Source organism: Gossypium raimondii, chromosome 10 (genome assembly GCF_025698545.1).
Source record: "Gossypium raimondii isolate GPD5lz chromosome 10, ASM2569854v1, whole genome shotgun sequence".
NCBI lineage: Eukaryota > Viridiplantae > Streptophyta > Magnoliopsida > Malvales > Malvaceae > Gossypium > Gossypium raimondii.
The window spans coordinates 48,132,089-48,151,228 of NC_068574.1; the positions used below are offsets into that span (position 1 = coordinate 48,132,089).

Below are 19,140 nucleotides of genomic sequence, written 5' to 3' on the forward strand. Positions count from 1 at the left end.
GATTAACAATATTCAATAAAATAAAATATTTTTATGTGCTTTTGAATCACTTTATATTAAAACAATTTTATCTTTAATTATAAAAAGTAAAAATGCTATTAATGGAAAGATATTATATATATTAAAATAATTAACTTATCAAATTTTAAATAAAATCCAGCATTTAATAATGATAGATGCAAATATACTAACTTAATCGATTTTTATGATATATAAGATTCATCTAAAATTTATTAACCAATTAAGATAATTAATTATAAATAATAATGTGTAAAAATCACATAATAATAAATTATATAATTTAGAAATAAATAAAACAACTAATTGTAAAGGAAAATATTTGGTATATTGTTAGTGAGTTTTTAGATTTCACTAGTAATGTCGGGTGATGGCAAGTGTTCTATAATTAATAATAAAATATTTTAAAATAAATATTAAGCCACCTTGTAGAATTAAAAAAAGTACACTATTAGGGTACCAAATCTAACCCTAATTATAAATATAATAATGATGAGTCATAGTTCTCATACTAATATTTGGTACACTACTAACAAATAAGTCAAGGGATTGACAAGTATCCTATAAAGGTATAGTAAAATATTTAAAAATAAATACTAAAAGAAAAGGATGTGACAAATTTTTTAAGGTTACTTGTGGAATAAAAAAGTATATTATTAGTCAAATACTAACCCTATAGAGAAAATATTTAATATACAATCAAGTGGAGTTTTATATTCTACAAATAAGGCTAGAAGGTTGACATTAGTCATATAGGAGTATAGTAAAATATTAAAATAAATAAATGATAATTTTTAAAATTATTTGTAGAATAAAAAATTATCTTGTTAGTGTATTAAATACTAACTCATATATATATATATATATATATATTATTTTACAAGGAAGAGTTTCAAATGTTAAGTTATCTCTAAAAATAAATGTACGAGTCAAACAAATTAAGCTTCGAATTTTGTAACTTATTAAATATTTAATTCTAAAGAAAAAAATTGATGAAAAAAAAAGATACAATCTCATAAAACTAGACCCTCAAAGGAGGATCCTCAAATAATCTTAAACTTATTTTTCTATCACGAATCATCTTGACAATACTATCTGCAACTGTTTTATCCACTTGGGGGATATGTTGGATCTTCCACTACTTTACCTTTGTCAGGATCTGATGAATTCTTCTAAGGAGAGTTGAGTTCGAGATTCTAAAGGCACATTCCTGAATGGCAGTAGCAGCCTCGAGACTATTTGTTTGAATTAAGATACTCTCAAATCTTTTATCTAAGATAAGCTTTAACCCATCCAAGATTCAGCCTCCATCACAATACAGTTTCTCAAGTATAGGCTAAACTCAATGATTCATCTACCATTTTGATCTCGCACTAAGCCTCCTACTGCTGCAAATCCCAAGAAAAATTTATTTTTAATAAATATTATATTACTAATATGTGATAACTGAAAATCCAATTTTTAACTAAACACTTTTTTTTTGAAAATTTAATGCAATTATACTTAATTTAGTGAGTCTCTTAAAAACATTATATTTGGATCTAACTAATTTATTTACATTAAATTTTCTAAGATTAAATAGTAAAAAGTATGTATCTATAATAAGTCTATCTTTTAAACCTTGTGCAAATAATATATTTAGTATTGTACAATTAATTTAAATACGATATCGGGTTCTTTTATTTTTAAAATATATCATTTAATAAGTTAATAAAATAATTGAATTTGTAAAATAATGTGCAATACTTAACTACTAAAAATTAGTAATATGTTAATTTGAAAAAACTTTTGAATTGATAGAAATATCATTTATTATTTATTGTACCACTACATTAAAATTAAACATATATTTTAATTTTATTATTAAATTTTAAATATTAGAAAATATTTTATTAAAGCTGAAATTATGCTTATAGTCTATATTAGATTACATTTCACTATTTTGGCAAAAAAAATATTTATTTTTTCACTTTGATTTAAATTATTCAATTATAAGTAATAATACTTCAATAATATAAATCTAAATTTATCACTATCACATATAGATGCATCAACATTTAGGTAATTTCATTTTATTAGTAACTAAAAATCATTAAAATAAATATTTGAAATTTATTACCATTTTCCTTCTGAGTTTGATTAGAATTTGAAGTTTTCATTGCTTAAATTTCAAAATAGTTAATAAATTTTAATTATGCTCGAGGGATTTACCAAAAAAAGCCAATTTTTTTATAAAATTACGAAATAGGCCGGTTTTTTAATTATTTACCGGACTGGGCCATTTCCCTAAAATCGCGCCACGTCGGAGCCATGTCGGGATCAGGCGAGAGAAAGGTCAGCGTCACGTCGTGCGACTGGCGACGTGGAAGGAAATCGCTCCCTTGAGGCGCTATTTCCTTCCACGCCGCCAGGTCGCTACCGACGTGATGCGATGTGGACGCTGCGTGAAAAAGGTTCAACGGTCAAAAAATTGACCGCTGCCCCCAACGGTCAAATTTTTTTACTATATAAACCCCCACCCTTTTATTTTCACAAACAAATTCAATATCAATTTCTTTCAAAATTCTCTCAATTCCTTTCAAAATTTCTCTCAATTCCTTCAAAATTTCTATCAATTTCCTTCCAAAATTCTCTCAAACTCTCAAATTCCTTCCAAAATCCTCTCAATTTCCTTCAAAAATCTCCAAATCCATATTAAATTTCTTTTCCATTAAATTTCATTTTTTAAGAAAATTTTAAATTTTTTATTTTTTAAATAATTTTAAAATTTTAATATTTTCAACAATGGCCGGATCATTGATTCGTCTTGATAGGAATCACATATCGGTGGAGCAAATGAACATGGTAAGTATTAAATTTAAATTTTAAATTTTTTTAAGATATTTTTATTTATGTATTTTTAGATATTTATTAATATATTTTTGTTATAAAAGGTGAAGATCGGGTATTGGAATGCAATATTTGAATATGCATGCTCCATCACCGTTAGTAGAGAACTACTCATGGAAGCGGGATTTTGGCACGTGGCGACGGTAGGCCGGGGATGCAAGTTGGAGCCGAAACTGATCAGTGCGTTGATCGAGAGGTGGAGACCTGAGACGCACACATTTCATCTTCCATGTGGAGAGTGCACTATCACTCTAGAAGATGTCCATCTGCATTTGGGATTGCGGTGGATGGGCACCCGGTGGCCAAGATCCGCCCACTCTAGCAATTGGGAGGCGGTGTGCTACGAGCTTTTGGGCGCCGTTCCGGATAAAATGGATGGAGGTAAGGTGGAGATGGGCTGGTTACATGCCACCTTCCCCGGTCTGAATGAAAATTCAACCGAGATTGAAAGAATCCGATATGCTCGATCATACATTCTTCAAATAATTGGAGGCTATCTCATGGCCGACACATCACGGAGCCGTGTACATCTAAGGTGGCTGCTAAAACTCGTTGATTTTAGAGCAGCCGGTGAATTTAGTTGGGGGTCTGCCGTCTTGGCAACATTATATCGGGAGATGTGCGGGGCGACCAAACCGAGGAGAGCAAAAATTGGAGGTTGCCTGTCACTACTGCAATCATGGGAACGGTTTCGCTTTCCATTTCTACGTCCTCGAGTGAACCACCCATATACATTCCCACTCGTAACGAGGTAAATTTTATATTACATTTTGAAATTGATATGTAGATTTTGTAAGAATAAAAGAATGCTAAAAATTTATTTAATTAGGTGGAACCATCCGGCAAGTTATCGTGGAATACCGACTGAACTTGAAGATATACGGCTTCTATTGGAGCAACGCTCGGAAGCAGAAGTAAGTATTATTGCAAATAGATATTTCCATACATTCGCTAGTAGATAGATATTTAGTATTTAGTATTATGTATATATGTAATATTTCTATCATGTTCATGTAGTTTCAATGGACACCATACGAGGATCCGGCAGTCCGGGCAATAATCCCGGAAGAGTTTTTACAAAATCCGAACGCTTGGCACGTGAAAGTGGTGTTGATCAACTATGCAACCGTGGAGCCCCACCAGACAGACAGAGTCCTACGACAGTTTGGATGTAGACAACCGATCCCTGCGGACCCTGAGGAGTTTGACGAGCACCACAAAATCGACCTTCGGCTATTAGGTACGGATTGGCCATTGTACTGGTCAGTGTACACAGAAATGTGGGAAAATCGGAATGAATATCTACCTACTCGAGAACCAATCATCGTTCCTGAGTTAGCGTGCGTTCCAGAATACATGCCATGGTTTAGGGCCCATGGGAAGCCGTATTTACTTACGCCGAAGGAGAGGCGGCGGCAAATACGTGTCGGAAGGAAAGCGCGAGCCTCAAAATCCAAGGGGACAAAACTACGAGGGCCCTCAACGAGGCCCAGACATTCACCCGGTTCATCATCGCGACCATGCAATCACCGTCCCCAACGAGAGCACCAATGCGGTCACTGGCGCGACAATTCAACAGATGATACCCACGCATTCACCTTTCCCTATGATGCGGTATGTTTCCTAGCCCTTATATGTACCCTAACCCGTACATGTATCCTTTTCGAATCCTATGGCGAGTTGGAGCCAAATGCGGATCAGCTCCATTTCTGAATGTTGAAGCGGACCACCGATAACTAGGTCATCGGCGTAGGAGGGTCACAAGGGGGCCGTCGGGAGCTCTCCTTTTACCAATCGCCAAGAACGCATGGCTTTCAAACTCAAATCCTTGTTCATGATGCAAACACCTCCACATACACTATTCTTTGAAGGTGGATCATCGTCCCAAGTCCGACAACCAGATGCCGAACCGGAAGAACTAGAATCCCCACCGGAAGAACAACAACCGCCGCTAGAAGCTAGAGAAAGGAGGAATCCAGCGCGTAACCGTCGACGGCCGCCATGTGGAACTGAATCCCCCGGTCATAGACATTGATTACCGTATTAAAATTAATCATTTGATGTAATGAATTAGAAGTTTTACATAATGTTGGATTTCGTAAAATGTTTTGACTGGTACTAACATTTAAGAAATTGTAGTAATTTGATAATTTAACCAAAATTTAATACAATTATCAATACATAATTGAATAAAAGGTAATTTCTTCTATAATTACATTCAACTATTGCGATTAGGGCATGATCGACTTGTATGGCCTGGGTTCCTACACCATTCGCACAATTTTTGTTGACTAGCTGTTTCTCGGATATCCATATTGTTCCGTATTCTAGTGGAGAAAGGTCGACCCTTGACCATGACGCAATTCTCTATCCGTAATGACTTAAAAGGAGCAAGAGATACGGCGCCACTTACGTTCATCTGGGACCGGTGGGACAACGTGTCTCCATACGTTGTACATGTTTTCTAATTTGTACACTTCGTCCACATAACTCAGCGGATCCAGACGGAGATTCTGACAGGCTGCAATAACATGAGCGCATGAATAACGAAGTGCATCGAACTTCCCACAGTCACAGGTCTTGTTTCGCAAGTGTACACGATATTGGCCACCAACAACGCCTTGGTGCGGTCTGTCGAACTCCGTCACGCGAAACCATAAATTGTCTCGATTGTGACACACAACGTGCATGATATTTGCCCTCGCCTTCGCCTTGTTAATTTCTTGAACTACCTAAATGCACCATACATGCCCACCCTGCATCTGGCCTGCATAAGAAGCTGCTCGCTTTGGAAATAGCGCCGCCAAACGGAAATATGTCTCTCGCACAACCGCTGTTATCGGTAGATGGCGCGTTCCTTTAAGAACAGAATTTATGCATTCTGCCAGGTTCGACATTATATGGCCATATCGTAGGCCTCCGTCGTATGCTTGTGCCCACTGTTCGAAACGTATGTTGCAAAGGTAGTCCGCCCCTTCTCTGTTTTGGGATTGCAAGATTGCCAACATCTCGTGGAAACGATCTTTATTCATTTCATACCCTACCAATATAAGAACATAGCGAATATTTTATACCCCTTCTACGAATAAAACTAATTCAATTTGACAAACGAAATAATACATTTATACAGTAAATACCCATGTTGGTCACTTGTCGACGTTCCGTCTTAGATGGATATTGCCTGTAGTAGTTCGAAGCAATGTGTCTCAGGCAATATCTATGGTGTGTACGCTGCCACAAGCTTCCCTCTCGATCAAATGCAGCTAGTATACCGGCGCCCCGATCTGAAATAACACAGATATCAGGTTGGAGGCACACATGCCTCCTTAACCTAGAGAGAAAGAAATCCCAGTCATCAGACGACTCCCCCGGTGTTATTGCATATGCAATTGGAAGAATTCTCCCACCGCCATCCCGTACATTGTAATCGAAGAATCGATGAGTGTACCTACCGAACATGAAGGTACCGTCAATTTGTACCAACGGCTTGCAGTACAGAAATGCGTCTCGACATTGCTTAAAGGTCCAAAATAGGCGTTTGAACACTTGGCATCCACGTAGCAATCGGCCGTTGTAGTACGCATGTTCCGTTTGAAGGTCTGTGATGGCACCTGGGACGTATCTCTCTAGCACCTGACACCATTGCCATATTTCATTATAATAGGCGTCCCACCCACTATGCATCTTCTCCAATGCCTTTTTCTTAGCTATCCAAGCCTTGCGGTAATAGGGCGTGTACCCCATTTGGCTACGGATATTGGCAATTATCACCGCAGATCAAGTCCGAGGATCTCGCTTTTATCGTGGGCGATATCAAGCTAGCCAACATAGTGAATCTATTTTGGATGATCTTCAAACACCGCATAGGGAGGAGTACATTAAGTAATGCAACATTGGAAAATAAAAAATTATTCATACACATTCAATCATCAGACTGCAGCACATGTATGTGGACCTTTGTACTTTTTGATCTCCCACAACCCTGTCCTCTTCCTTAACGAGGCGACGATTTTCCATGAACATGTGCCGTCTTGCACCGCACACTTCGCCTCAAACTTATCAGATTTTGATTTAACGACGTGGTAATTAACGCCGTTTTTGATGCTATGTTGTTTCAAAGCACCAATAAAACTATCCTTATTGGTAAACTGATTACAAACTTCAAGTTCACCAACATCTACTCCCGAACTTGTACGATCGCGCACCCGGTGTGGTAGATCTGGAAACTCTAACACATCATCTGCTGATAGATCGACATTATGCATGTGGACTGGAGGTGAATATGCTCTGAATCGTGGATTTTCTTCATCATCTGCACTCATATCACCATCTTCACCTTCTATTGGAATAGGCTCCGGTTCAGAAAATAATCCCACCTCTGCACCATCTGGCCCGGGCTCTCGAGGTGGATCCACATCGGACTCACCTTCTAACCCACAATCATCTGCAGCGTACGACGTCCCCTCATCGGTTGATGTCGTAGGTAGTACGTCAGCCCTTCTTCTGGGCATTTGATAACGCCCCCAATTGGATGTAGATTGCCATCCAGTAGAACTTGATGCGGTTCTCTAGCTCGTATTTCCAGCGTCAACCGTCGAGCCACCGACATACATGTCCCATCCACCGACAGAGTGTCTTGGGGGGGATGTGCATTCGACACTGCTACCGAACATGGGCTGTTCCATATTTTGTAACACGCTAACCGAGTGTCAGCCAGGGGTCGTGTATACATCTCGAACACCGGACGGAAGTACATCATTTGGTGACGTAAATTGTACATATAACTCAATATAAGTTGCTCCGCTAGCAAGATGAGTCTGCACCATTGCCTCCAAGCTACGAGCACCTTTTATGTCGAACGAGTCATATGTCACCGGATCAACAGAAGAACAAAATCGATACATCATTGACTGAACTTTCATTGGCGTGGTTCTGAAGATTTTACGCCTAATTCTTTTACGGAGTTCTGTCAAATCTATGTTTTGGCTAAATGACAATCGCACCGTATTCTCGACAAAAAACAACACCATTCTCGGTGTGGCAAACCTCACCATCGTAGTAAATAACAAAGACTAATCGTTCACTCATTTTGAAACTCTAAATTCCCTAACCCTAACCTAAAATGTTTCGCTCGAGTTATGCATTCTAAGAAAATTCTCGCCTAATTTATAGCCTCATTCAAACTTACTATCAGAGCGAAATCGCGCCCACGAGGGCGCGATTTGACACTATTTGCTCGAAACGTCAAAAAAATTATTTCCTACATGACCAATCAGAAGCGAAATCGCATCCACGAGTAGCGATTTCACAATTTCTTCTCATATAGCATCCTCGGTATCGGCGATTTTATACTATTTCCTCAGAAAACGTCAAAAAAATTATTTCTCACATGACCACTGTAGCGAAATCACGTCCACGAGGCCACTATTTCACAATTTCTTCTTAAATAGCATCCTAGTAGAAGCGATTTCCCACTATTTAACCAGAAACGTCAACTGGAAAAAAAAATTTCCTGGACCCCTAACTCCTAAAAAGCCTGCACCCTAAACCCTAAAAGCCATAAAACCCAGACGTAAAAATTAGGGTCAAAATTGCGTTCCGATATCTGCGCTAAGTGATAGAGGTCGCGTCACGTTAAGCGCGACCTGCCGACGTGGAAGGAAATCGCGCCCTCAAGGGAGCGATTTCCTTCCACGCCGGCAGGTCGCTACCGACGGACGCGACCTTTCTCTCTGCCCCCGACATCGCTCCGACGTGGCGCGATTTTAAGGGAAATGGCCCAGTCCGGTAAATAATTAAAAAACCGGCCTATTTCGGTAATTTTATAAAAAAATTGGCTTTTTTTGGTAAATCCCTCATTATGGTCAACAATTTAAATAATCCTATTTTATATGAAATAATATATATTATTTAATAAAATAAAAATAAATTTACAATAAAAGGGCACCAGACTTTCGTTCTATTAGTCATTATCAGAGGGAAATTGAAACAATCGTTATTCAACAACAAATTAAACACATCACATGGGAGGGCGACTTGTTTTCTTGGCCATAAATAAAGGCTGCAGTGGAAAAGTAGAGTGTTAAATCTTTCCCTTTTTTTATGTATAGTTTTTATGTTTAATTTACTGTAAGTATTTGAGGTTTATGATTATTTTTCAATAATATCGTTGTCAAAATTTTAATATGTGTCCTCTCTTTAAAAATATAATATATTTTACTATTATGCCAAATAGTTTATATGGCAGCTATCATTCATATTATTAACATATTGTAACTGAACAGTGAATATTGCTTACCAGTAAACATCAATCGGAAACTACAATTTAAATCACTTGAAGACTTTTGGGTTTGATGTTTTCAGTGACTATGAAGCAGCGGAGAGAGACTTCTGACGGTGGTGAAGCTGCAGCACTGGCAAGCATTAGTTTAGCAGTTGAGAAGCTGAGATTACATTAATTACATGCCACCGCCTAGATTAGGTTCTTTTTCAAAAGGAGTTGAAAGTTCTGGCTATTTTTATTAGGAATGGATCTCGAATTAAATAACAACTTTTGTCTGACCTATAATATAAATTTGATTTTGTATAATTTATATATAATTTTAATTTGATTCAAATTTTACAAATTATTAACATCATTATTGATATAACATAATTTTACATTTATATATTACATATATAAATAATTATATTTATCTAATAGAAAATAAATTAATATATTTATTTTTAAATTTATATTAACTTAATTAAAATAAAATATTACGTATACTTTTAAATCACAATCAAAACTTCATATACATAATTTAACTAAACAAATTAATTTTCACATATCATTGAAGGTTTGTATATGTGGAAGTCAAATAAAAATCTTCAACTAATCAACTGCGTGCATTTATGGTGTCCAGAAAAATTAACGTACAATGGATATTGTATATAAGAGGTTCATTGGTGAATCAAGTTCATGCACAACACTGACAAAAATAGTTGAGTGTTTGATTTTAATTTAAGAAAGATGGGGAAATTAATTTCCAAAAGGCTTGGAGTGTTTGTGATGATATTTGTGTTTGCTATAGGTATAGCAGAATGTAGAAAACTTGAGAAGGAAACCCTTGGAGGTGGTTTAGGTGGAGGCGTCGGAGGAGGGGTTGGTGGTGGCCATGATGGTGGTTTAGGTGGAGGCTTTGGAGGTGGAAAAGGTGGTGGGGTAGGAGTTGGAGGTGGAGCCGGTGCAGGTGGTGGTGGCGGCCTTGGAGGTGGAAAAGGTGGAGGCATAGGAGGTGGAGCTGGTGGTGGTGCTGGTGGAGGTATAGGAGGTGGAGCTGGTGGTGGTGCTGGAGGCGGTGCTAATGGTGGTTTTGGAGGTGGAAAAGGTGGAGGGATAGGAGGTGGAGCTGGTGGTGGAAAAGGTGGAGGCATAGGAGCAGGTGGTGGTGTCGGTGGTGGCACTGGAGGCGGTGCTGGTGGTGGTTTTGGAGGTGGAAAAGGTGGAGGGATAGGAGGTGGAGCTGGTGGTGGAAAAGGTGGAGGCATAGGAGTAGGTGGTGGTGCTGGAGGCGGTGCTGGTGGTGGTTTTGGAGGTGGAAAAGGTGGAGGGATAGGAGGTGGAGCTGGTGGTGGAAAAGGTGGAGGCATAGGAGCAGGTGGTGGTGCAGGTGGTGGCGCTGGAGGCGGTGCTGGTGGTGGTTTTGGAGGTGGAAAAGGTGGAGGGATAGGAGGTGGAGCTGGTGGTGGAAAAGGTGGAGGCATAGGAGCAGGTGGTGGTGCCGGTGGTGGCGTTGGAGGCGGTGCTGGTGGTGGTTTTGGAGGTGGAAAAGGTGGAGGGATAGGAGGTGGTGTTGGAGGTGGAGGTGGGGTTGGTGGTGGTGGTGGCGCTGGAGGGGGTGCTGGTGGTGGCTTTGGAGGTGGAAAAGGTGGAGGGATAGGAGGTGGTGCTGGCGGTGGTTTTGGAGGTGGACAAGGCGGAGGTATAGGAGGTGGAGTTGGTGGTGGAGGAGGTGCTGGTGGTGGCGGTGGCTTTGGAGGTGGTGCTGGTGGAGGAATTGGAGGAGGATTTTAGTTGCAAAATGTGCATGCTTAAAAATATTATAACTTGTAAGCGTGCATGCTAATGCATGATGTGGTTGACTATGACGTATCATACTGCCATACTAATTAATATTATTGAGTAAAATAAAAAGCAATGCTTTCTAGTTTCATCCTAAACTTCTATTCCATCCTCAATCCCAAAACTTAATTTCTTACGCCTTTGTATTACTAAGGTAATGGCATGTCGTATCTTGCACTACCTAATGACTCAATATATTCTTATTTAAAAATTTAACATATTGGAATTGAACAATTTATATGTTAGTTTATATCGTAGTTTAGAAGGTGTGATAAGTTTTCGTATGTTTTAATTTAAACATATCTAATTATTAGTGATAAGTTTTAGTTTAGATTTATTACTCATAAAGTAGAATGCTCCTTCAATTAAATCATAATTACAAATTGTATTCACATTTGAATTTTATTATAAGATTAACGTAAACTAGTAAGATATTTTAAAATAATTGTAAAATAATTTAAAATTTTTATTGACATTTACTTACAAATTGTATTTATATTTTAATTAATTTTAATTTGAATAGAATTATAAATAGAAAATAGAAAAATAAGTTTAGTTTTATAAATAGAATTTAATAGTTAGATAACAATATCAAATCATATTCAAATAACAATGTTATGGACAGAGATGGAATTGGAGAGAGAGAAGATTATTTTAATTGATGATCAGGTAATACCTATTTTTATTATTTCAATTTAATATTGTAGGTTTTTTTATATTTTTTATTTAAATTATCTTAGGGAACTAGAATGCAAGCAATGATATTTATCGATATTGTGACAAAATTCAAAGATAATTTTGTATTAAGGTTAGCAACTAGTTGTATATTTTATTAAGGTTAGCAAGACGTTATGGCCGAACCCGGGAGTGTTACGACAATGGATTTTACGACACGTCTTTTATGCTAAATCATTTCGTATTATTTGTCACCAAAACGAGTCCACATTTCCAAAAAAACTTGTTTTTATGTACTTATTTAAAATGGTTATAAGATATCCTTTAAAGTATTTGTCAAATTTGCAGCGGAAGTTTGAAAATTGTTTTACTCAAAAAACCAAGCTCGTGTTTTCAAAAACCATTTGTTTGCGTAAAGTGCTTTTGTCAAACGTTGCAGGATAGAAAGCAAAACAAATCCAAAAGTTAAAAACCATACAGTCCAGAGAAACCTAAAATTTACGAACTCTCAAAAAAATCTAGAATTTAAAATGAGACTGTTATTACCAATAAAAATAGTTTTTTGACGAGTGGTCACTGCTGAGCCTCCGTCGCATCGACCCGCCTATGCCTGAGGATTACCTGAACAGAACAGACAAACAGATATGAGTTTTCGTAAACTTAGTGTGTAACCCAACAGAGATAGTCATGCAAATATACATAGAATTCTCATATGCAGAACAGATACAGATATAGACCTAAGTCCTTAACAGAAACAGACGTCAGAATCAGATAATCAGATCAGATATACAGAATCTTACCCTCATCCTTTACACACCATCTCCAACCATCTCATCACACCATGTGGGGTTTAAAACACCCACCCATCCCTGTACACCATATAGTGTTTAAACAACACATAACAAAATAGTATGCAACTGTGCTACCAGAATAAGGGCGAAACGTCGCCTCACAGAACACTTCCTCCAATAAATACATCTCACCCCATATACAGATACAGAAATATAGATACAGATACTTATACATGCTTTTACTAGTTAATCAAACATACATATCAGATTACCTAACTCAAGTCGATATATCGGATTATCTTATCACAAGCTTTAGGGTTTGGTTAGCCCTTACCGACCCTACGGAAGGCCTACAATTGATCGGAACGACTCATGCGACCCTAGAAAAAATCTCAGGATTTTCGGTCCACATGCCCGTGTGGGCCCACACGCCCAAATTGGCCCTACCCGTGTGGCCCACACGACCTGACCCAAGACCCACACGCTCGTGTGGCATGCTCGTATGGGGCTACACGCCCAATTTGGCCTAGTCTGTGTAGCCCACACACCTAATTCGGCCTAGCCCGTGTAGCCTACATGGCCACACTGTTGCCGTCACATGGTCGTGTCTCGCACACGGCCAGCCTCACGGCCGGGCACATGCCCATGTGGCGTCGACAGTCCCCTTTTTTGGCTTCTGCCGAACGTTATTTTCTCGTGTTTTAGGTAAACACCTGGTACAATTTTGATGCGAAACCACTCCGGAGACCACCAGAACCTAAAAACAGGAAACTGAACACCTTTTTAGGAAACAAATTGCAAATCCAACAATACTCAACCGAGCAACGAGCACACACTTACCTCTATCAAACCCGATCACACGCATAGATTAGATCGAACAAAAACCACCGTTTCACAGTCTTCTCCTACACAATATGTTTATAGAGAATCAAATTCCCTACAAAACCATTACGTTACTACAACGAAAGTGAATCCAAACAGCTTACCGAAACCATTACCTAAAGACAAAAGTAACCACTCTTACCCAAATCCTCCGAAGAACACCAAAATCCAAAGCGCAACGCGAAGAACAGAAGAAATGTGAATAGACTTGAAGGAAAAGGAAAGAAAGAGAGAAGAAAGAAGTATAGGAGAGACAAAAAGATGGAAACGACGAAAAAAATGGAGGAGAGGCAGAAACTAACGTCAAATTTTTGGGAAGAGAGAGAAAAATTTAAAAAACAAAATAAAATAAAAAATAACCAATTTGATTACATCCAACTACTTCAGACTCCTAACTCCACCGAACCTCTAACAAAGAACTGGAACAAAAATTAACACTCATGCTTGCGCATGAATTCAAACACAAAACCTCCAACAAACTAACTCATTGCCACTCAAACCAGCAAACTCATTCTGATATGAGTTTACAAACATTATTACATAAGCCCACCCAACTGGGATAAGGCTTAGATAAAAAAATAACAGAATTTTCTAAAGAATAGGACTTGAACCAAAGACCTCACACATACTCCCAAAACACATACTGAAGTAAATACTCATTTATATTAAGATTCACAGAAACAAGATTAATTATTTAGGATGTTACATATAATTATAATTATTTATTATAATTATGTTTTTATAATTGTTTAGGTAATTTAAAACTCCAAGAGTATTTCAATTATTGCTGTACAAATTAATTTGAATATATCAAAAGTGGATGTGTAGAATAGGAGGTAAGTAAAAAATTATTTATTATATTTTAATAATTTTTTCATAAAATATTATTTGCATTAAGTATGTTATATTCTTTATCTTTTATTTAAAAATAAACGTGTATACTACATGCAACGCATGAGAGAAAGAAGAGTAGTAAATATATATATACCGAGTTAATTGCAGTAAACATCTCAAATTATGATTCTCATTCTAAGTTAGTCCCCAAACTTCAAAACGTTTTAATTATATCCTTCAACAATTAATGTTATATCAATTATGCCATTTTATTATTAAAACTACTACTTTAATTCTTAATGACATGTCCATCTTATGTTGTGTAATTTAAAATGAAAATTTAAAACAAGAGTAATTGAGATAAAGTAAAATAAAGAGAGTGAATGATAAAGCTTTGGTTAAAATTTTCAAAATTTTAAAACTAAGATTTTTACAACATTTATTTTATAATATTCATGTTTCTTTAAATTTTACATTTTTTTAACATTAATCTCATTATAGGTCTTATCATATCCGGTATTTTTAAAATAATGCCTAGAACTACCCATTGTCCATCCCAACCCTTAAATTTTACATTTTCAACTATGCAACATAAAATCTAACATCTCATTTAACCATTAAATTAATGAATTAGTAATGGAAGGACCTTATTAAATCCCTAAACTTGATAGTTTGAGGATGTAAATAGAACGCTTTAAACTTTAGGATATATTTATAATGAATATTATAGTTTAAGGATGTATGATGGAATTATTTATATATATATATATATATATTATTAAATCCAATTCCTTTATTGCCTATGGAAGTTGTCATAACCATTTTTTGAAAACAAAAATTGTGTCGAGTTATTTAAAAAAAAAACGAAAATTGGAGTCGCCACCAATCCTTTTTATTTAGGTGTGATTGGATCACCTCAAAATTTAATCCTTTTAATAAAAATTTAAATTTACTAAAACGATAATTTTTTGGTCTACAAAATCCAGAAAACGGGTTCGGGAGTCGGTTACGCACGAGGAAGGATTAACACCCACGATGCGACCAAAATTGGTACCTAGTTGATTACTTAATGTCTTAAGTGTCGATAGTCAAAAATTTGAAAGGAAATTTAAAACACGATTCCTTTTTATTAATGCTATTTAAAAAAACACTTGAATAAATCAAAACAAATATTAAAGACTCTCTCGTCTCGAGATAGCAAAATGTCACATCCCGTACGTTAGGACACGACACATTGAACCTTTGAGGATGAGCTTGCCTTTAATTTTTAAAACCCATGCAGTGAAGTTTAAAAAGGATATTCAATTGTTTAAGTTAGATGAAGAAATCGAAGCCCAATACGTTAGGGCACAATTTCTCAAAATCCCAAACATTGAATATTGCATTTATTATTTTTTAGAAAAATCATTATCTCGAGAAAACAACATGTCATATCCAATGCGTTAGGACACAACGTATCGAATTTCCGAGAGCGAGCTTTTTATTTATGTGTTTTGATTAAAGAATATTCTCGATTATTTAGATTTAACGAAGAAAATTGGAACCCAATACGTTAGGGCTCAATCCTCTCGAAGATCTCAAATACTGAGTATTGCGTTATCTTGAAAAATGATTTCAAAACTTAAACCATATTAAACGCAACCTTTTGAGCGAATAAAGCGCGATAGAGTAATGATGTACAATACGAAGCGATAATTTGTAAACCAAAATGTATTCTAATGAACTACAAATAATTAATAAATACAAATATGCAATACAATACACATAAGAGCAATAATCTCCCATAATATATTATGTAAAAAGCAACATTAATATTTGAAGACTAGTAAAAAACCTAATTAAAACACCAAGCAAATTAGCATAAATAAAGTATAACAAATTTTAAAATAAAATAAAAAATGAATAACATGGAAAAAATGTCAATATATAAACAATAAATTATATGTATATAATTTCAAAATAAACAATATATACGAGTTTGAAATAGATCAAAATGAAGATAAAACAAATATTATGTGAAATGATAATATCAAAATGAATTTTAAAGTTAATATTGTATATAAAAAAACAATATGTAACATACAAAATAATAATATATTATAAGTTGAAATAATATTGATGATAAATCTAAAATAATATTAAACTTAAACATAAAAATAATATTAGATTTAAAATTAAATAAAAATAGAGTAATAAATATTTAAATAAATTTTAATGAAAATAAAAAATCGAATACATTAAAATAAGTTAACGAGGGTTAAATTTCACTTAAAACAGAATTGGAAGAAAAAAATGAAAATAAATAAAGTTGAGGGCCAAAATGCAGCACGCGAATAACATAGGGGACTAATTGGGAAATATTCCCATCCTCCCAAAATGCAGTGTTGTTGAAATGAAATGAAAACAATATGCAAGGTGAAATTTAAAAATAAAAAAATTGATTCGTATACGTCACGAAAAAGGAGGGACCAAATATGCAAATACCCCTACCAAGACCAAATCACGCGGATCTAGCCGCTTCCGGGTTGAGTGATTGGGTCCATGGCCATCAAATGGCATTGTTTTGAGGCCACTGAAGCAGGCCTTAAACGACGTCGTTTCTTTCACCGTATATAACCCATTTTAAAACCCTAAATCAACAGCCATCTATCAGTTTTAAAACAAACTTAAAAAACAAACGCCTCCGCCTCCCAAAATGCTGCTAAAAAATCAGGCCATTCTAAGGCCTTTTGAATCTCACCAGAAACCCCGATCGCGACGGAGCAGGCAGACTCAATAACACCAAGTAATTTCCTCGTCTCTTGATTGTATCTTTTTTCTTTACTTTTTTCGCACACGACTAATGAATAAAAAATAGAACAGAAAAGAAAATCTAGAGAAAAAAAAGAAAAATCTGAAATCACCTTTCGAATATTCTCTTTTTTGCTTAGATTTCTTTGGTTTTTTTGATTTCGTATCCGTTCCCCTTTACAAATCTCCAATTGGCTTTTATATAGCCGAATATAAATTTACAAAAATTATTTAGCTATTTTTTCTGCCATTCTAGTGTATTTTTTTTGTTATTGCCTTGGCTGCTAGTTTGTTGCGTTTGCAGGTACAGCCAGCTAGAGGTGCACACGTGTGGAGGCGTATGGGTGAAGGCAGCAGTTGGTAGCGCAGATGCGTGGAGGGGCTTAGCTGTGGCGGCTGAAGTTTGTTCTAGAAACCCTAGAGGTTTCTGAAAACTGCTTTGGGCTTCAATGTAATTGGGCTAGGGTTTTAGGTTAAGGAACTTTAGGCCCGTTATTTTTTTTGTAATCTGGACTAGGGTAATACAGGTTTGCTAGAATTTGTAAGTGGACTTTTTTTAAAAAATGGACTTGATTTTTAACTTATTGTTTAGTTTTATTTTTTTGTTTGCTTTTGGGCCCAGGCTAATTGGGCTTGTTACAGCTGCCTCTCTTTGCCCGTTATCGTGTATTGAGAATGGAGCAAAAACTAAAAAGGTCCAATTTTGCCCGATTTTACCGAATTTTGACTCTTTGATGCTTCTTCTCTTGAAGGAGTCCTATTCCATCCCACCCCATGTTCAGGGGTATAGGAATTGTCACTTCGATCCACTCCATTGCAATGTCAAGGAGATAGGATTTGTAACTTCAATCTGTTCCACTGTAACGCCAGGGAACTAAGATTCGCTGCCTTTAGCTTTAATCTATTCCACTGTAAATAAAATTCCCTGTCTTTAGTCTGCTCTGCTGCAACTTCAGGGAGATAAGGTTTGATATGATCTGCTCTATTGCAACTTTAGATAGATAAGATCTGTGATTTATAGCTTTAATCTGTTTTATTGCAACTTTAGGGAAATAAGATTTGTTATCTTCAGTCTGCTCCACTCCAACTTCAGGGAGATAAGACTTGTAACTTCAATCCGCTCCACTACAACTTTAGGGAGATAGGATTAGTGGCTTTAACCTGCTCCACTGCAACTTTAGGGAGATACGATTCGCCATCTTTAGTCTGCCCCACTGCAACTTCAGGGGATAAGACTTGTGGCCTCAATCTACCCCACTACAACTTCAAGGGGATAATATTGATATCTTCAACTTGCTCCACTGCAACTTCAGGGAGATAAGGTACGCTAACTTCAGTCTACTCCACTGCAGCTTCAGGGAGATAGGATCATTGACTTTAATCTGCTCCATTGCAACTTCAATGAGATAAGATTTGCCATGATCTGTCTTCAATCCATCCCACTGCAACTTTAGCGGTATAGGATTTATGGTTTCACCGATCTGTTCTCTGGGGAATATGACCTATAGAATCCATTTTTATGAACCTAATTATGCCTAGTGATTAGGATGTTATGATCAAAATGAATCAAAATCTCCTAACTAGGTGTGTATGAATGAATGCAGAATGGTATGAGAATGATCCCTTAATGTTTGAGTTGTTATTGCTCATTGTTCATTAAGGTTTTATCGCCGACACGTTATAATGCCATCTTATTCGGCTGGTATCTCCAAAAAAACACTTACTTAATCGGATTGCCCCCATTGTAACTTTAAGGTTTACTCCACTGTACTTCTGGGACATAAGATTTGTACCATCTTCTTCCCACTGTAACCCAGGGGTACAAGATCTGACTTTTCCTCAATCCTCTCCTACTGTAATTCAAGAATACAGGATGTGAATCTTTTTGGTCTTTTACACCATTCCCAGGGTGTTGTGACCAGATGCTTATGCACAAATGTAGAATTTTCTTCTCCAAGGATAACCTCCTCTTATTACTTGGTGATCATTGCTTGTTTGTTCATCGAAGCTTTATCACCAACACGATATCTTGTCATTTTGTTCAATCAATACTTTGATAGAAAAATTCGAAGGGATAGTCTTAATTAGGCTCCTCCTTCTCAGATATTTCCAACCTTTAAACCTGGTGCATTCTAAACAATAGTCCTGTTTCAGGTT

General features: G+C 36.4%; 2 protein-coding genes across 6 annotated transcripts; both read left to right on the forward strand.

Moving 5' to 3' along the window:
• Window positions 1-3,194: 3,194 nt before the first annotated feature.
• LOC128033990 (protein MAINTENANCE OF MERISTEMS-like) lies at window positions 3,195-4,942 on the forward strand. Its single transcript, XM_052622496.1, has 5 exons — window positions 3,195-3,658; window positions 3,737-3,821; window positions 3,925-4,187; window positions 4,312-4,469; window positions 4,809-4,942. The coding sequence occupies exons 1-5, from the start codon at window positions 3,195-3,197 to the stop codon at window positions 4,940-4,942; spliced, it is 1,104 nt and encodes a 367-aa protein (XP_052478456.1).
• Window positions 4,943-9,874: 4,932 nt separating this feature from the next.
• Window positions 9,875-11,102, forward strand: LOC105778420 (glycine-rich cell wall structural protein). Of its 5 annotated transcripts, none has more exons than XM_052621702.1 (3): window positions 9,875-10,517; window positions 10,560-10,736; window positions 10,785-11,102. In XM_052621702.1, exons 1-3 carry the CDS (start codon window positions 9,920-9,922, stop codon window positions 10,961-10,963), a joined length of 954 nt encoding a protein of 317 aa, XP_052477662.1. In that variant the 5' UTR covers window positions 9,875-9,919; the 3' UTR covers window positions 10,964-11,102. The 5 variants fall into 5 exon arrangements, with proteins under 5 accessions (XP_052477662.1, XP_052477661.1, XP_012457578.1 ...); XM_052621701.1 differs by having other exon boundaries at window positions 9,875-10,415; window positions 10,446-10,736; XM_012602124.2 differs by having other exon boundaries at window positions 9,875-10,415.
• Window positions 11,103-19,140: the final 8,038 nt, after the last annotated feature.